Source organism: Rhizoctonia solani, chromosome 3 (genome assembly GCF_016906535.1).
Source record: "Rhizoctonia solani chromosome 3, complete sequence".
Taxonomy (NCBI): domain Eukaryota; kingdom Fungi; phylum Basidiomycota; class Agaricomycetes; order Cantharellales; family Ceratobasidiaceae; genus Rhizoctonia; species Rhizoctonia solani.
Window position 1 is genome coordinate 1,766,333 of NC_057372.1, and position 16,684 is coordinate 1,783,016.

The 16,684-nt window shown below is 49.8% G+C and overlaps 6 protein-coding genes across 6 annotated transcripts; 3 read left to right on the forward strand and 3 right to left on the reverse strand.

The window, feature by feature from the left end:
• Positions 1 to 273: 273 nt before the first annotated feature.
• RhiXN_02960 (uncharacterized protein) lies at positions 274 to 1,939 on the reverse strand (the record flags this gene model as incomplete). Its single annotated transcript, XM_043322777.1, has 2 exons — positions 274 to 1,262; positions 1,318 to 1,939. The coding sequence occupies 2 exons, from the start codon at positions 1,937 to 1,939 to the stop codon at positions 274 to 276; spliced, it is 1,611 nt and encodes a 536-aa protein (XP_043178273.1).
• A 1,811-nt stretch (positions 1,940 to 3,750) lies between these two features.
• On the forward strand, positions 3,751 to 5,046 carry RhiXN_02961 (glutathione S-transferase; the record flags this gene model as incomplete). The annotated part of the gene is made up of 8 exons (XM_043322778.1): positions 3,751 to 3,796; positions 3,860 to 4,173; positions 4,236 to 4,322; positions 4,380 to 4,444; positions 4,514 to 4,530; positions 4,599 to 4,631; positions 4,696 to 4,841; positions 4,900 to 5,046. 8 exons carry the CDS (start codon positions 3,751 to 3,753, stop codon positions 5,044 to 5,046), a joined length of 855 nt encoding a protein of 284 aa, XP_043178274.1.
• Positions 5,047 to 5,348: 302 nt separating this feature from the next.
• Positions 5,349 to 8,286, reverse strand: RhiXN_02962 (alphaherpesvirus glycoprotein E domain protein; the record flags this gene model as incomplete). The annotated part of the gene is made up of 6 exons (XM_043322779.1): positions 5,349 to 5,900; positions 5,953 to 6,501; positions 6,551 to 6,746; positions 6,801 to 6,941; positions 7,028 to 8,088; positions 8,140 to 8,286. 6 exons carry the CDS (start codon positions 8,284 to 8,286, stop codon positions 5,349 to 5,351), a joined length of 2,646 nt encoding a protein of 881 aa, XP_043178275.1.
• A 931-nt stretch (positions 8,287 to 9,217) lies between these two features.
• On the reverse strand, positions 9,218 to 9,527 carry RhiXN_02963 (cytochrome C oxidase subunit 6B; the record flags this gene model as incomplete). Its single annotated transcript, XM_043322780.1, has 2 exons — positions 9,218 to 9,316; positions 9,363 to 9,527. 2 exons carry the CDS (start codon positions 9,525 to 9,527, stop codon positions 9,218 to 9,220), a joined length of 264 nt encoding a protein of 87 aa, XP_043178276.1.
• Positions 9,528 to 9,588: 61 nt separating this feature from the next.
• RhiXN_02964 (Rab-GTPase-TBC domain protein) lies at positions 9,589 to 13,475 on the forward strand (the record flags this gene model as incomplete). Its single annotated transcript, XM_043322781.1, has 8 exons — positions 9,589 to 10,233; positions 10,283 to 12,155; positions 12,200 to 12,414; positions 12,472 to 12,671; positions 12,731 to 12,758; positions 12,810 to 13,082; positions 13,139 to 13,318; positions 13,389 to 13,475. 8 exons carry the CDS (start codon positions 9,589 to 9,591, stop codon positions 13,473 to 13,475), a joined length of 3,501 nt encoding a protein of 1,166 aa, XP_043178277.1.
• A 532-nt stretch (positions 13,476 to 14,007) lies between these two features.
• RhiXN_02965 (major facilitator superfamily transporter) lies at positions 14,008 to 16,575 on the forward strand (the record flags this gene model as incomplete). Its single annotated transcript, XM_043322782.1, has 19 exons — positions 14,008 to 14,131; positions 14,191 to 14,212; positions 14,267 to 14,331; positions 14,386 to 14,444; positions 14,498 to 14,560; positions 14,615 to 14,656; positions 14,724 to 14,811; positions 14,866 to 14,884; positions 14,941 to 15,141; positions 15,192 to 15,306; positions 15,360 to 15,527; positions 15,584 to 15,618; positions 15,668 to 15,817; positions 15,877 to 15,901; positions 15,954 to 16,073; positions 16,126 to 16,191; positions 16,239 to 16,341; positions 16,395 to 16,492; positions 16,552 to 16,575. 19 exons carry the CDS (start codon positions 14,008 to 14,010, stop codon positions 16,573 to 16,575), a joined length of 1,587 nt encoding a protein of 528 aa, XP_043178278.1.
• Between the last annotated feature and the right edge of the window lie 109 nt (positions 16,576 to 16,684).

The following is a 16,684-nucleotide window of genomic DNA, read 5'->3' on the forward strand; positions in this document are numbered from 1 at the left end:
AATTTGAAGTAATACCACTCGCAACGAAAAGCTAAGAACGAATATATGCGTCATAAGATTGTGCGAACCAGCGACGGGTCAAGATGCGATATGGTACAAGATAGTACGACCGTGTATGCAAGCGAGCGCGTGCGTGCGTGAAAAATTGAGCAAAAAAAAAAACAAAAAAACAGAGTGAACGGCAGATTGCAAAACTAAACAAACAAAAGCAAAAACCCAAGTCCAATCGAAATACGTGACAAAACAAAATGAAAGCTCTCGTGCGATGATAGATCATGATGTAGACGAACCCAATTTAGAGAAGCGCCAAGTCGCCTTGGATAATACGCCTCCTTCCTCTTTTCCAGATGCCTTTTTCTTTGCCTTGAGCGCTTTGGCGTCGGGCACAGGCGTAAGCGGTATACCTCCATACTCTGAATCACCTCCTTCGTCTACTGTCCCTAGACCTTGGACATATCCAGGAACAACGTCAAACGACCCGTGTGCATGAGACTGTGAATGCGTATCCGACGAAGAATCCGCAATCGATGCTCGGCTTGGTCGACGGGGTCCCCCAAAGCCGGTAAGTTTCTGCCTAATTGCCTTGAGCGGCGACTTCCAATTTCCACGGGCTTGATGTGAATGTTCGTCAAGCTGGGCGACCCACTTTTGATGAAGCATATGTTGCAAATAGTCCGGTTGACCCTGGTCGAGCGGTGCCGTTGGAAACTCGAGTGCTTTCCGGGGCGGGCTCGGTACGCGAGGTGACAACGATGGCTGAGGAGAAGGTCCACGGGATCTGGAGAAATGAGCAAAGGTGGCTGCCAATCTGTTCTGGACTTCGTCTGCGGGAAGGGGGGGTGTTGCCTGTGACCTATCGATGAGAGTGATATGGGCAGTCGTGTCTTCTAATGAGGGTACAGGTGGGACCTCATATGTATACGAAATGTGGCGCGCCAATCGCATGGGCTTAGTTGGAGAGACAGGTCGAGCTGGTAAGGGCTTATCCCTGTTGTTCCCGCGCTTACGAGGAACAGGCGTTGACGGAGAGTCATAGACAACCTGAGGGGCCAAATGTGTCTGAACAGGGGTCCGGGGAGATTTCGAAGCAGTGCTACTCGGCGATGAAAATAACGAACGCAAACTAGGTGGTGTAGCAGGACTACCTGTAAAAGCGGACTTGACACCCTGTGTCTGTGCCGAGCGCGGGGTGTGTGTGCCGGGCTCATCATATGCAGGGGAGGGTCCGGTCGCTTCGGTCGCCGGATAGTAATATTGGGGTGCTCAACAATCCCAGCGGCCCGAGGCTTAGTTTCCCTCATTACCATAGAAGGCTACCCCGCGCGCCCTCCCAGCCTACGCGCCTCGCTGTAGCCGCGGCATCCTCGGCTGCAGGTTTGCCATTTCCCCGACTCTTCGCCATGCGCGCGGGCCGTCGAAGTGCAAATTCGTGCAACTGCTGTTTCGCTCGTCGGCGTTGGTTCACAGCCTCGTTTGTACTCGGTCCAGATAAGCCCGACGTGCCATTTCCTGGTGAGAACAGAGTCGACCGACCGATGGAGCTGGCACTCTTCGATGACTGTTGAACAATCAGAGGTTTGGGCACTACGGCGCCTAGACGTCGGGGTTGAATGACCGAGATGGATCCGGCCAGAACAGGGGTGTCAGAGTCGGAGGGTGACAGACAAGCCGAGTTGGATAATATGCGTAGCCGACTGAGCGCATATGTGAGTTGGGCGATACGTAGCTTCTGGTCATCCAACTTCCGGAGCATTTGCAAAAGTGCCTTGTCCTGTTCGAGGTGTTCTAGCGCAAGCTGGTCGAATTTCTCGATCGGTACTCCTGGATCCTCAGAGCTTGACTGAGCTTCGGTCAACTTTTCAAGAGCCGCACTCATAGGAGCTTCAGTCGATGAACGCGCAGTACTGGGAGGTGATGGTAGTTCGGATGTTGAAGCCATGGTGCGGATTACAGGTTTGTTGTTCCAGGCAGATGGAGAGAAACTAAGTTCAGTGTTGCTATGACGAGACTGTTGTGGCTGTGTCAGGGACATAGATGAAGGAGGTCGTTCGAAAGATATGGTACTCCTTGTGCTGCGGGCGGTGTGGGAGGATGGGAAACATGGAAAAAGTGGAGGAATAGCGTGAGTGGGATGATAGGTACCGTCGACTAGATATGGTGTAATCGTCTCCCTCCTCGTGATCAGGGCCGAATAATTCATCCGATGAAGGGTATGTATCGGTTTCATCGTCTAAATTTGGGGGATTTTCGGGGTCGACAGGGAGGTATAGAGAGCTGGCAAAGGATGCCACAGATGTTTGCCTTGTGCGAATGGAGCATTGTGTATCCACTGGCGCGGAGTATCAGGCAATCAAAATGAAATAGACAGTGCTGATATGACCTACCGTGGATGAAAACCAGCTGTTGGTTTGTGGCGAGAAGAGGTATGCGAGATAGTCAGATCCAGCAATGGACTCTGGTACCGGTCGGGGAGATACGTTTGGGATCCCGGTCTAGTATTTAAGTTGCGGTAATTTTAGGACAAAATCGACTTAATTGGGCTGACTGCGCTGATGTACGTACCAGAATGAGGTCATAAAATGTTCGTGATAGGGGCGCCCACAAGTTCCGAAGTACCGAGGGGGGGTATGACGCGTCTGAAATCGGAGATCGCCACACCGGTGACTCGCCACCAGGAGGGTTTGTGTGTTGGATCGAAGAGAGAGCAGCTACCAGAGCGTTCTCTTAATATGCGGCAAAATGAGCCAAATGTAGATACAGATACGTGGTCTGAAAAGGAGTGCTGGGGACCACTTCCAAGCTACGCGTCAAGAATGCAGTGTCCGTGACTGCAAACGAAGGGGAAAGAAGGAAAAGCAACAGAGCCTAGCGCCCCCGCAGGTTAATAAAAGGTGATGGCTACTCGGGTCAGCCGAGACCCCAGGGACCAGTTTGAGATCATATGTTTGACACCCACCCTGACCATTTGAACTTTGTTTCAATCCAGAATTGCCATTACACAAACCTTCATTTCGCTCGTTTGGGTACTGTCCAACCTACATTTGCCTTTTCGGTGATATTGACCTGAGTGTTCGAATCCCCCACCCTCAAGTATCACAGGCTCAGCTGGATGCCGCCGGTATAGTTTAGCCAACCTGGGAACTGGAACTCAATGAAATGATCCGCTTGTCTCCGCGAACAACAACCGTCGGCCACCATTGTGGCAATGAATTCCGATGTGACACTGGATATACTCGCACTTATATTAGCGAACATAATTCATGATCGACCTCCAGTTATGTTGACACGTGTGATTTTTGTCGTTGTGTAGACAACTGCAGCTCGATTTGGTCACTGTTTATTGGTCCCGTAACGTACAATATCAATAGCGCCAGGCCGCCAAGTTGCATTATAACTTCCTCACCTATGCAAGAGCCCCCGGTGCTTAACTCGCTAATTAAGTGCACTCAGGATATAGGCTCACTCTACACGAATTCTGTGGAATGTATGCATATAACTCGACCGCTTCCCACATCAAGGTGCTGTAGATCACCTATAACTGGAAATACTCACTGATGGCGTCATTTGAGCACATTCTCGTGGTGCTCGAAGCCGAAAGCTTACTGAGCATACAGTTCAGCTGATCAGTCATACAGCGGCAGCTACACTAAGCAGCTTTCGCGGTGATATAAATAGACCAGCTCTCACCTGCATTGCTGCACTAAAACTGGCTACCCTACCATACGCAGGCTATCGAGGCTCCTCTCAACCATGACTTCCAATACTCCGTTGCTCTACACTGTCGCCACTCCTAATGGTTCGTTAACATAATAGAGTCTGCCGGGTCTCTCTCAAACGGTTGCATTACGCAGGACACAAGACATCGATTTCTTGAGGAACTCAAAGACGCATATGGGTTTCAATACGACGTTCAAAGATAGACTTCCAGGTCGTGACAACCCCATGAATTATGCCTTTATCCTCCTTTTAACCGGTCGTGCCTTTGTAGAAAAACGAACAAAAGGAGCCATGGTTCCTGAAGGTGCCACCATTGCCCATTCCAACAGTACACCCCCATCTAATCACGTCCCGTCACAGATCAATCCCAACGGCCGCATCCCAGCTTTGGTCGATCGTTCGCGCGGCGACTTTGCTGTTTTCGAGTCTGCAGCGATCCTCCTTTACCTCGCTCAGGTATACTGTTTGATCGTCAGACTTGGATTCTATTCTCTAATCAAATTCATCGGGTTTCATAGCACTACGACAAGGAACGCAAGTTCAGCTATGATCCTGTCTCAGATTCCGACCTACACTCCGAAGAATTGCAATGGATCTTCTTCACTGTAAGTGCTGGAAGGACATACATACACTCCTTATGAATTAACAATTTCCGATCGCAGCACGGTGGTATCGGTCCAATGCAGGGTCAAGCCAACCACTTCTACCGCTACGCGCCCGAGAAGATGTAAGCCCCAGCCTGAACTTTTTACTTTAACCATGGTATAAATGGCTCATTTCATTCCGAACCGCCCAGACCGTATGGAATCAACCGTAGGTTCATTTCAATCCAGCAGACTTAGCGCAGAAATTGGTAATTAATTTTGTTATGGATACGTTAGGGTACATCAACGAGACCAAACGTCTCTACTCAGGTAATCGTAATATAAAATTTTCTCCCCGCTTGAGACTGACGTGGGCATTTCAACTTGGAATCAGTTCTTAACGATCGCTTGACCGACCGAGAATACCTGGTTGGTCCTGGAAAGGGCAGATACGGTCTCGCCGACATTAACGCCTACCCGTGGGTCAGGTCATGGAGTTGGGCGGGCGTAGATAGCCTAGAGGCATTCCCGAATGTCGAGGTGAGTTGAAGCTTGTCATTGTTCAGATAGAACCCCGATAACTGACGTGAGGGCTAAGGCTTGGTTGAAACGTATTTCCGAGCGCCCTCAGGTTGATAGTGGTTTGGATGTTCCAGAGCCTCGATCCAGGAAGGCCTTGACAAAGGAGGAGGAAGAGGAAGCAGCCGAGGGAGCTCGCAAGTGGATCCTTCAGGCTCAAAAATAATACCAGAATCCCCAATGTAGTGCTACCCAAGTGCAGACACCTGATGAAGACATAATTGCAGCATATATATTGGTAGTGCATATAAACAACAACACGACAGCGGAGGAAAAATAAGGAAAAAAAAACAAGTAATAAGGAGAAAAGTACAGGAGAACAAAAAAGTCCACGAACAGTCCACGAACCCAAAACATGAGGCGGATCAGAAGGTGCGCACACACCGCTGATCAACAGCCAATAAGGGGCTAAAGGTGCAGTCGGAACATCGATATCGTGACTTCTTCATGCATGCCTGGAGCCACCCTCTAGCTCCATCTAGAGACTCCAACAGCACTCATGGGCGGCACGAATCGCACCCCTCCCTCACCCCCAAACCTCCCTACGTAAACGTCCTGCCCATCCGTCTCGTCCGGTTCGCCATGTAGATCAACCGCCCGCCGCCCACTGCTATCGTTGCTGGAAACTGTAGTTGCGCGGGTCTCGTACTCGTCGTACTCGCTGTCGTCAAAGGCGTATCCGTATCCACCAAATTCAAACGACTCAGTCACGAGCGTCTCCGGGGGGTAGGGAGGGTTACTACTGACCGTGGTAGTGTCAGCGGGAGTTCCAGTACCGCTCGTGCTCACACTGTACGTAGTGCCTCCCGTCAACGCACTCATGCTTGGCGATTGGCCCACCGCTCGACGTGATTCGGAGTTGTCGGATCCGCCGCTGTGCGATTGTGACGAATTTGAGCCTGTCGGCCTTGGAACCTGAAGCGAAGTGGGATCGGTGGCTGTGGGACTCGCGGTTCCTCCCCCGTGAACTGAGCCAACTTGGGATGGAGTTGCGGTGTGCGGACTGTTGATTCGGACGGTCTGCATTACATGTTTAATACCGATGAGTTGACACGAGAAATTAATCACTCACTCGGCCCATACTGATTCTTCGCCAGTCCACATGTTCAGGAGAGGATCGGATGTGTCGCCATTCCTCTTCGGCAGCCGGTGGTTCGTCACCGAGTTCATTGAGAAGGCCAAAGTTATATGTACGAGGAAGTCGAGCCAGTCCAGGTGGGAATACGGGGGCAGGACTTGGTGGAACGAGTGTGGGAGGGGGAAGGTCGAGCAAACTTTCGGGTGCAGGCCTATCCAGGATATCACTCTCGGGCCGGCTTGAAGTACGGCGTCCAGCTGAGCCAGACTCGGTCGAAGACGGGCACAGGGTCAACGTCGCTATCACTCGAGCCTCGCATGCGAGCTTGCTGAGGAGGGGTGATTGACGAAGGAACGGTTGCAGGGGTCGAACTGGGAGTATGAGACAAAGGTGAGGGTCGTTGAGGAACAGGAGGGGCGGGCCCGGTAGCAGGACTTCCGCGGCCAAGGAATCCAAGCCAGGTCGATGGCCCCGTACGTTCGCGGGGAGTACCAGGCTGGGAAGGTGCGTCGTGGTACACGGTGTTACCAGATGTTGACGAGACTGGTCGAGGACCGGTAGATTCAGATCTTTCACGGGGAACAAGGCGCACCATTCCCGGATGACTGGCAGGAGGTTTGCTCTCAAGTGTGGGAGGATCAGAGGGGGATGCGCGATATTCTTGCTCATGTTCAGCATCGACCTCTGCGAGGAAACCTTCTTCTGTGGGAGGGGACATCCAGCCTGGGTACGAGTTACGAGATGTTCGTGCTGGAGGAGATCCATTTCCGTTTCCTCCGCGAGTGAACCTTTAAAATAAGAATAAGTATCTTAAAGCTCGAAGTCACAATATTGTTACGCACCAACTGAACCTGCCTAGCAGTCCAACTCCGCTTCGAACATTACCCCGTTCAGCGGTCAAAAGTTGAGCATTTTCGTCTTGTTCCGACTCAGGACTCTCGGGCCAGGTCAATGTATCCCTGGGCGGCGGAGAAGCACGGGGACTGGTTCAGGAGAGTGGCCTCTTGAAGCTCGAGAAGCCGCTTGAGAGCCAGCTCCAGCTATAAACTGGGAGGAGGACGAGAATCACCGCTGCGCGGGATATGCGAGAGTTCGAACCAAAAGAAGAAGCTGCCGGTGTAACCAGACGAGGAGGGAAGCGCGCGCCGGAGCCGCCACTTGAAGAGGTGCTAATAGCGATTGAGAAGGATCAGGGTAGCGCGTTCCCAGGCCCAACATTCCAAGTTCAGCGCCCAATGTAGCGCCAGATGAACCCTGAGCAGCAGGTGCCGGTGCCTGAAGCGGTTTTTGACCAAGGTCCGATGCGCGCTTCACTGCACCATGAGCGCTGTCTCTCGGTAGAACCGGGCTCTCGTCTTGTTCGGCTGGATGTTGAAACAAGCTTGAGCGTGCAGATTCGTTGTGCGTTCGCATGCTCCCGATTCCAGGTTGACTTGAGGACGTAGGATGCGAGGGACTGGAACTAACTCCACCGCTTACAGCAGTAACGGTACGTCGTCGGCTTCGTGGAGGGGGCAAGTCCGTGTATGCTACGCCAATTTCCGACGATCCCGTTCTACGAGACACTTGTGAAACGCGTGATTCAGCAAGCCGTTGATACGATGCTCCGCCAAGGCTACGTTGTGTCATCAGAGGAGAGCGTCCATTGCGATTTCCGACTACGATAAACGAGTCATTCCCTAATAGGCTGTGCCGTTCTCCCAAGAGATTTGGAACGGCATGAATTGATTCGACATCCTCGTCCGGTCCAGGACCAGCATAAAATTCGCTGTCACCACGAGGAGGCTCCTTCGCACGCCGTGACCTACGGCGGCGCCAGAAGAGAAGACCAGCGAGACAGCAGAGGAGCAGAGCGGCTGCCACACCGAGTGCAATGAGTACAATGGCTACGATTGGGAGAGTTTCTCGAGATCCAGCAGGCTCAGTGGAAGTTGAAGTAGGTGGTATTGTTGAAGACGTTCGTGTGCGTGTGATAACTGAGACGCTCGCGAAGGTTGTGGTTGTGGGCGTTGGAAGAGTGATAGTAGAAGATAAAGATGTAGTTGGAGAAGTGGTTGCAGATGGAGTTGCCGTCGTTGGAGGGGGAGTTAAGCCTCCATAGGTCCATATTCCATCAGTTCCCAGGGGAATCTATTGAGAGATATAAAAATACATTATATGAAACGTTGGAAATATACATACGCTGGGGCCATAATACGTCAGTGGGAAACGCAAAATGGTATAACTTGTTACTGGTCCGGTTCCCGGAAGAGCCGAGTAGCTAAGCCAACTTGGCAGGGGTTGAGCAGTTTGTGTTACAACTTGTCGAGCATTCAGTTCGGATGCCATCGTTTATCGAGTTTATCAGGGTTGTCGGATTGTGAGTTTGTTGAGTTTGTTGAAGTTGTTGAATTGTTGAATTGTCGAACTTGTCGAATTATCGTTAATAGTCGATGTCGTGACTGTCGCTGTATTGTCGAGTTGCTGAGTTATCGTTAGTTACCGTTGTCGCAGTTGTCGTACCTCTGTGTGTCGGGTGAATGTGTCGATTCCGTTGTTGCTGAGTCGAATAGCAGTGGATTCTAAACGGAACCAATTTCAGCACAAGGTTGGCCGATTATGCAGAGTCAAAATAGACCAACTTGATAGTCGACAGATTTTTTTGTCTATGCTATCAAAGCGATTGTTTTGTTCGTAATATGCGCGCAAGACGCGTGAGATAAACTCGAGGGGATGGCAGGAGGGTAGGAGCAAGGAATTGTTCCAGGTTCGAACAGGGTCTGGCCCAAATCGCCGATGTCACGTGGCTTGAGATGACTTCACGATGGAGAAACCAAATCACCGCAATGCATGTCTTTTGTGGTTGCATACGTTGACATGCAACCAGGGCACGAGGCTGTGGACACAATATCATACGTGTCAACGTGGTCCAAATGGATTCGTACCATTGTACCTCTGTTTGTGGTCCCGAGGAAGGAATTTGCATTGAAAATCGTATGTGTAAACTTGGTGCTGTTTATTTAACCTAGGGATAGCACAAATTCATGGCAACAGGGATTAGAAGGGAGTGGAATCTACAAACAGAACGCTCAGCGCTATTATCTCAGATTGGATTTATTAGCTCACTCGGGCCCATCCTGGTAGTCTGAGGAAATGAATAAGGTGTATTCTCTTCCTACCACATAAAGAAGGTATTCAAATAAGTAGGAAGCGTTGGCCAGTATCGCAGACTAGATAATTTCACTGACACTGGATTGCGCATATACGACCACCCGGTGAATCATTTCCTAGCCTGACGGGCTGCGTTCTGCCTTTCAGCCGCTTCGAGAGTCGCTCTTTGCCTTTCGGCAAGGACTCTTTGTTTGTTAAAATACTCGACCTGTGCGATGGTAAGTATTGTATCACTCGGGCTAGAAGTGACATACCCAGACAGTGGGACACGATTGCTCGTATTTTTTGTTCTCTTTCGAACAGCTACTGCCTTCTTTGCCAGGTTGAATCACTTTTATGTTGTCTAGACATCCAAAGTAGGCATCTCGAGCCTCCCAGCAGCGTTTTCTTTCCTCTCGGGTGGGAGCTGGTGTGGACATGGTGGAATGAAGAGATCGAAAAGTCACGTCACGTGCCGTCGATCACTCTTTGGTGACGACGATGAGCTTCTCTCATCCACTTTCAAACGATCCGCCACCTGCTGGTACTCGCCGGCGAGCAGTTTTGAGCCGCCCTACTTCGAACTACTCTAGTGTCAAAAATGCATCGGATGAGCGAATACATGTACCCAGACCCATTCACGTCATCCCGAAAGTAGATCTTGGTGTCCGCGCTGAACAGCTAGACACACCACAGACAGCCGTCCCACCGGAGACCAAACGCACCACTCCACTACCTAGAACCCCCGTTCTGAACCTTGTGGAAAGTGACGATGACCCTACTAGTAGCTTGGTCCTCTCCACTCGTTGGCATACCCTTTCGGACCAGGAAATACAAAGCAGTATAGCCAGCTTGTCATCTGTGCAATCACCATCAGAAGAATCAAAGCACCCGTATCACGAAACCATCAGGATACTTTCCGCTACTTGTGAGAGGCTCGTTAAACAAGCCGCTGCTTTAGAACGCGCAAGAAAGTCGCTGCAGCAACAAGAGGCACGACGTAAACGAGCAGCTGAGCAGGCTGTTAAGGAGCTTAAACCTGGTCAAAGAGATACTGGACAACAGTTATTGCAAGCTATTTATGGACTCGAACCTACCGAGACAATTCAGAATAACACTCTTCATCCAACCAGCAAATCTCCTCAGGTAATTACAGGAGTTTATTTTTAGCGTGACAAACTGACACATTCTCAAGTCTTTACCAATGTCGCTCTCCGAAGCTATGGAAGAAGTATGGACACCACCCGCTCGGGAAGCACCCGTACTCAAGCCCACATTACCTCTGGACATCCCTCCCTCAGAAGCGAAGTTATCTCGGAGCCGAGCATCGAGCTTTACACCAGCCAGCTCAACAACAAGTTACAGCGTACGGAGTGACAAAACAGGCGGCAGTAAAACATTCCTTGGTGGCTGGTTCGGCCGCTCCGTTCCCAAAAATTCAATCACACCAGAGCCCGACGACCGCGATGGAGATATAGATGCAGACGTGGTATCCGTTGCTTCTGGAAATGGAGGCAACGCGACTGCTAAAATGGTCACTGGAGTTTTACGAAAAGGAAGAAACGTATTCAACGCGTTTGGTATTACGCCTACCTCTGCTGTTCAAAGATCCGCCGAAGAACCGACGGAGGCAGACACCTTATCTTACTCAAGTTCCCCCGCCTCCAGAATTACGTCATTACCTTTCCAAGCCCCCTTAGTATCGCCCGTGCTTGCAGTTACGACCTTTTCAACGAAAGCACCTTCTATTGCCGCATTCTCTTTGGACTCTGGCGAACATGACCCCCGAACGTCGACGTCTGAACAGCCGGCCCCGATGCACCCTGCGCAATATCTTAGACAAAACGGTCACCCTACCCATCTACATGCAATCGTACAAGCGACAAGGGTTATGTCCGCTGATCCACGGAGCATTCTGGTGGACACTGGAGAAGAAACGAGCGATTTAGTTGCCAAAGGGGCTATGGCCCTTGTTCAAAATGTTAAGGACGAACAAATTGTAGCTCATGAGCAAGGCAAGAGCTTGGAACGGAAACGAAGTAGAAGCCGCCCTCGACGGCCCAGTACACCTGCCGCCGGCTTGGGTGATCTTCGCAAGGACGACGAAGATAGCGATGACAACCCGAACCAGTCGGCAACTGCGAGTCTGGGTCGCGCCCTGGCTATACAAGAACTCAAAACTAGCAATAAGGCAGGAACTAGTGGAGGTGGTGTAGGGTCGAAGTTCAGGAGCTTAGCTCCAATGGCAGTCGCAGCTCTCAGCACCCCAATTTTGAGCGCATTCCCTCGCTCAAACCGTTCTGGACAGTCTCCCGTCACGACCACTCCGAATCCTGCCAACCCATTATCATCAAACACAAACACAAACCCCGTTGCTGGTTCGGCCACACAACCCCCTGCCGCACCCAATGCTGGCACAGGGGGCACCAAGAAAGGCCGCGGAACAGTTGAACTCAATTCTATTGTCCCTGTCCAACTTCAACCACCCACTCAGTTCCTTTCGCGCGCATATACATCTTCTCGTCTTACATCGCCCGACTTCAAACCCCAGCTAGCGTCCCGGTTTACAAGGGGTAGCGAGTTTGAGGGAGAAGGGGACGAAGAAGCCAACAAGAAACTGCAGGCACAGCGGCGGTTGGGCATGACAGACCGGTATGGGTTCATCTACGGCGTCAATGCATATGATGTGCGACTTCTTCAACGCGCGAGGGATGCCAGTAGTTCTGCGCCTGCCTGTTTGACTGGGATGAAGGTTCAAGAAAGGGAAGACGAGAATGTGAAAGTGATTAAACCCGAATTGGAATCCCCCGATAAAGTAGACGTTCTCCTTGAAAGCGCAGATCCGAGTACCAGTATGACCAGTAGCGACTATTTGGATGATAATGCTGCTCTCAAATCAAGTGCCTCATCTAGCAAATCAAAGCCAGTGGGCACGAAGCGGTCCCCAACGATGAACACACTCCCGAGAGCGGCGCCTATTGTCACTGCAGATACAACTCCGGCTACAGCGGACAGTACGACCGCTTCTGTTGCTGTTTCGACCGGCTCTTTATCCACGTCCACAGTTGGTGCATTGCTTGATCAACTCCGGTCTCTTCACGATGAACAACAGTCATCTCAAACAGTCGAATGGAACGCGTTTTTGAAGAAGAGACGCAGACACCCAATCTACTCTCATTCATGTCTGCGGATAACGAGAGAGATAGCGACGAAGAGAAAGATTGGGGGATGGGCATAGTCGGTATTGATCGAATGGATGCTGCGAGTGCAAAAGAGTTTGCTAGGCTTGTCAGAGGAGGGATTCCCTTGATATACAGGGACAAAGTGGTAGGCTTCGGCTCTAATGTTTTACCGGCGGCTCTGCGCTGACATTTGAAAATCTAGTGGAGCGAATGTGCCGGTGCGGCAGAGGTTCGTGAACCTGGGGTATTTCAGGATCTTTTGAGGAACCACGAAGGCGAAGAGAACCCAGCTTTGAAGGAAATCGAAAAAGATGTGGTTAGGACAATGCCACTGAACGTTTTCTTTGGTGGGGATGGTGTAGGGGTGGCCAAGCTAAGGAGAGTGCTTCAAGCATACAGTTGGTGAGTAGCTCAGTTTAGTTAATATCCTAATACTGGTTGACCAAGAAAGTAATAAAAAGGAGAAATCCTGATATCGGGTACTGCCAGGTGCGAGGAATCCCACAATTCTAAGTGGTCGGCCATTAACTTCTCGCCTAGGGTATGAATCTAATCGCGTCTACTCTCCTCCTCGTCTTCCCGAACGAAGAAGACGCATTCTGGGTTCTAACCTGCATAATTGAGAAATTCTTACCACCTGAGTTCTTCTCGGGATCGCTCACCAGCTCCCGTGCCTGTCCGCTCGTGTTGCTAGATTACGTTGAGATTCATCACCCAAGAGTGTACAATCATTTACTCGACATGGGTGTTGATCTTCCTGCAATTTGCTTTTCTTGGTTCCTTTCAATGTATACGGATTGTCTTCCTGTTGAGGTAGGTGTCCTATGCCGTCATGTTTCCCACCCCTTGATCACAAGCCGGCATGACAGACGCTCTTTCGGGTTTGGGACCTCATTTTTGCCGATAAGCTCGATGCCCTGTTTCGCATTGGCTTGGCGATCATACGAATAAACGAACCCGACTTGCTCGCTTGTGATTCCGCATCAGGACTATACCAATACCTGGAGGGGATGACGGCACGCATGTGGCAGGCGGATAGGCTTATGAAAGTCAGTCGGAGCATGAATTTCATCACTCAATGGGTTCGATCATGTACTGAATCAAACCTCTCATCCCTAGGTCGAGTCAGAAATCAAGAACTTAATGTCTCATGATGATCTGGTTCGACGGCGAGATACGCATGTTGCGATGCTGCAGAGCCTCTGAGCAGACCTAGACCTTCCAATAACTTATCTTGCTTGTAATTCGAGATGGACACGGACTTGTCGCTATTAGAAGCATGGGTCGGAACCGACGTAATGACATCATTGTATACGTCGCTCCGCCGACTTGCCCCTTGATGTGAGAGATTCGAAATGAGTATAGATCACATGGGCATAAAGTATATCGAATGCGAAGAAATACTGCCGAGGGGTTCAAAACTATGGGCGTATATAATAGACACTCTGTTTTGGTCTCGGAACGGACGAGAAGTGTTTCTTACCTCATTCTGCTCCCCTCCACCTGGTTTCTTATCAGTCGACCGAAAAATCCAAGCTATCTTTCAAGCCAACAACTTATCTTTTCGACACAAGGAGCTTAGCGAAGCTTTAACGGGCAAAATATACCTGCTTCTGCTGGTAGGGCTAACTTCCTTAAGCTACCGGGGCCCCAACTCATTCAAATACGGCCCATTCTTTGGATTCCCCCCATATTCGCTCATCCACTCCCTCCCATTTTACATTCCAGCATTTTCGTTATGTCTGGCTCTGTAGACACGGAAAAGAAAGGTTCCCCTATATCGGAGCCAGAGGTTCTGTCGGTCGAACGTCGAACTGAAGATGATTCTGTGGACAGGATATACGATACCAAAAGCGAACTTGGTAAGTGTAAATTGATACTGGCCTACATATCAATCGATGTGTTAATTGCTACCTCACAGTAAACCAATGCCTTCAGAACGAGTATGTTGCATGACTGTATGTTTCAGTCTGCCTACTCACATGTGACCCTTCCAGAATTGGCATGGGAAGATACCAATGGGAGCTCTTTCTCTTATCTGGTTTTGGTTGGATGGCCGATAGTGAGTGTTTTGCATTTCAACAGGCTGGAATAGGTTGACCCATCCGGATGACAGATATCTGGTTACAGGGAGTTGCGATCATTCTTCCTTCGATAGAACGAGAGATGCAGCCAGTAAGCGACCACGCGAGTTAACTATGAGATAAGAATCTGACATCAGAACTAAGGAACACATCGCGTTTGCGACCTTGTCTCTGTACGTCGGTCTCATAGTGGGGGCTACAACTTGGGTGAGTGGTTGTGGTATGTTGATTGGGCTCCACCCCTGATAGACTTGTTTCAAGGGTATTCTCGCCGACATTATCGGCCGTCGACTTTCTTGGAACGTGAGTCTCACTGACGAGTATGCACACTGATGTGGAGTCTGACCAAGTTGCCTACCATTCTGCGTAGATTACTCTGTTCTTATCTGGTGTGTTCGGCATCGCTGCCGGAGGCTCGCATAACTTCGTGACTCTAGGCTCCCTTGTTGCGTGCCTTGGTGAGCCTCATTGCTATTGAATGATACGTGTGCGCTCACCGCTCTGGTGAACAGGTTTTGGTATTGGAGGAAAGTAAGACCAGAACGAAATAGATCCCCAAGAGATATGCTAATACTTCATTCTGATAGCCTTCCTGTAGACGGAGCATTGTTCTTAGAGTTCATTCCAGGATCTCACCAGTGGCTCCTGACCCTACTCTCAGCATGGTGGTCTTTCGGGCAACTCACTGCCTCACTCATTGCTTGGGGGTTTATTTCACGCTATTCTTGCACCAACGATACATCGCAGCCATGCCCAGTCAATGAGAACCAAGGATGGCGTTACACATTGTAAGTGCAACCTTACTGTGTTGAGAACAAGGTGTTAAATATTGCCGAAGCTACACCCTAGGGGCCATGACCTTCCTGATGTTCTTGGCTCGCTACGCTATTTTCAACCTACAGGAATCCCCTAAATATTTGCTGGCTAAAGGTCGTGATCAAGAAGCTATTGAAGTAAGTCCGCTTCGCCTAGAAGAAAGAGACACCCGGGCTGACTTCCCTAACAGGTACTTCAATATGTTGCAAGGCGAAACAGCCGCACTATCACGTTAACTCTTGAGCAATTCCAAGCTGTTAACGACCGCTATGGAAGTTCAGAGCAATTGGCTACGAGCCGTACTGGCGCTGGCGCTTTTGTACACGCTCTGAAGGGATTCGATCTTTCACACGTCAAGGTATGGGTGTGCTATGATAGCAAGGCGTGACATAGTTCACCAATAGATTCTGCTAGCCTCTTTTCTCAACGCCAACACTTGCGTTGAACACGTGCGTCTCTTTCTGTTACTCTTGCGCATTATACTAACCTCGAGAAAAGATCTTTGACTATTGCTTGTTGGGCCCTGATTGGTCTCGCATACCCTCTATACAATGCATTCCTCCCTATATATCTTAACCAACGTTCAGTTTCTCAAGGGTCGGGGACTATCGACGAGACCTACCGAAATTATAGCATTGTATCCGTTCTGTAGGTCTTACTCAGTGCCCGCTCAGTGCCTAGTTTATTAATCCTGTCGTTACCAATAGTGGTATCCCTGGGTCTATCATTGCTGTAAGTTGATACCGCGCATATAACCATTGAAATTAATTTGTCCTGTCTTTAGTGCATTATGGTTGACTGGACACGCGGTAGTGGTAAATGGTCGTTTGGTGGGCGAAAATTCGCCATGGCAATTTCGACTTGCCTGACGGGTGTCTTCTTGTTCCTCTTCACCCAAGCTAAAGTTGATCTATTGTTTTTTTATCAAAGAGCGTAACTGACTTGTGTATATTCAGAATGAAGCTGGGGTCCTTGGATTTAATTGTGCAAGTACATTGACTCAAAATGCGATGTACGGAGTAGTAAGTGCACTTCATGACCGGTGCAATATTGGCACTCATTTTCGTAGTTGTATGCGTATACCCCTGAGGTATTCCCTGCTCCCCATCGTGGCACGGGCGATGCCATCTGCTCGGCAATCAATCGTATTACAGGTTTAATGGCACCGATCAGTGAGCTTGCATGCTTTTAAATTAAAAATTTGCCCATGTTGATCTGAGTTTAGTCGCAACCTATGGGGATCTTACCTCGAATGCACCACTCTTTGTGGCCGCATCGCTCTTTTTGGTTACTTCGTTATTGATGCTGTTCCTACCTATTGAGGTAAGTGGTCGTGATAATCGTTATAAAGCAGTCTCATTCTAACACCCACATCCTACTAGACCGCTGGAAAGGCCGCAATATAGCGCATGCACTACTTGATAATGTAAACTATTGCGATGTATCATTGCAAACATACTGATGTAGCTCTAAACCATGTTCATGTCGTGATAACAATACAACAAATGGATTACT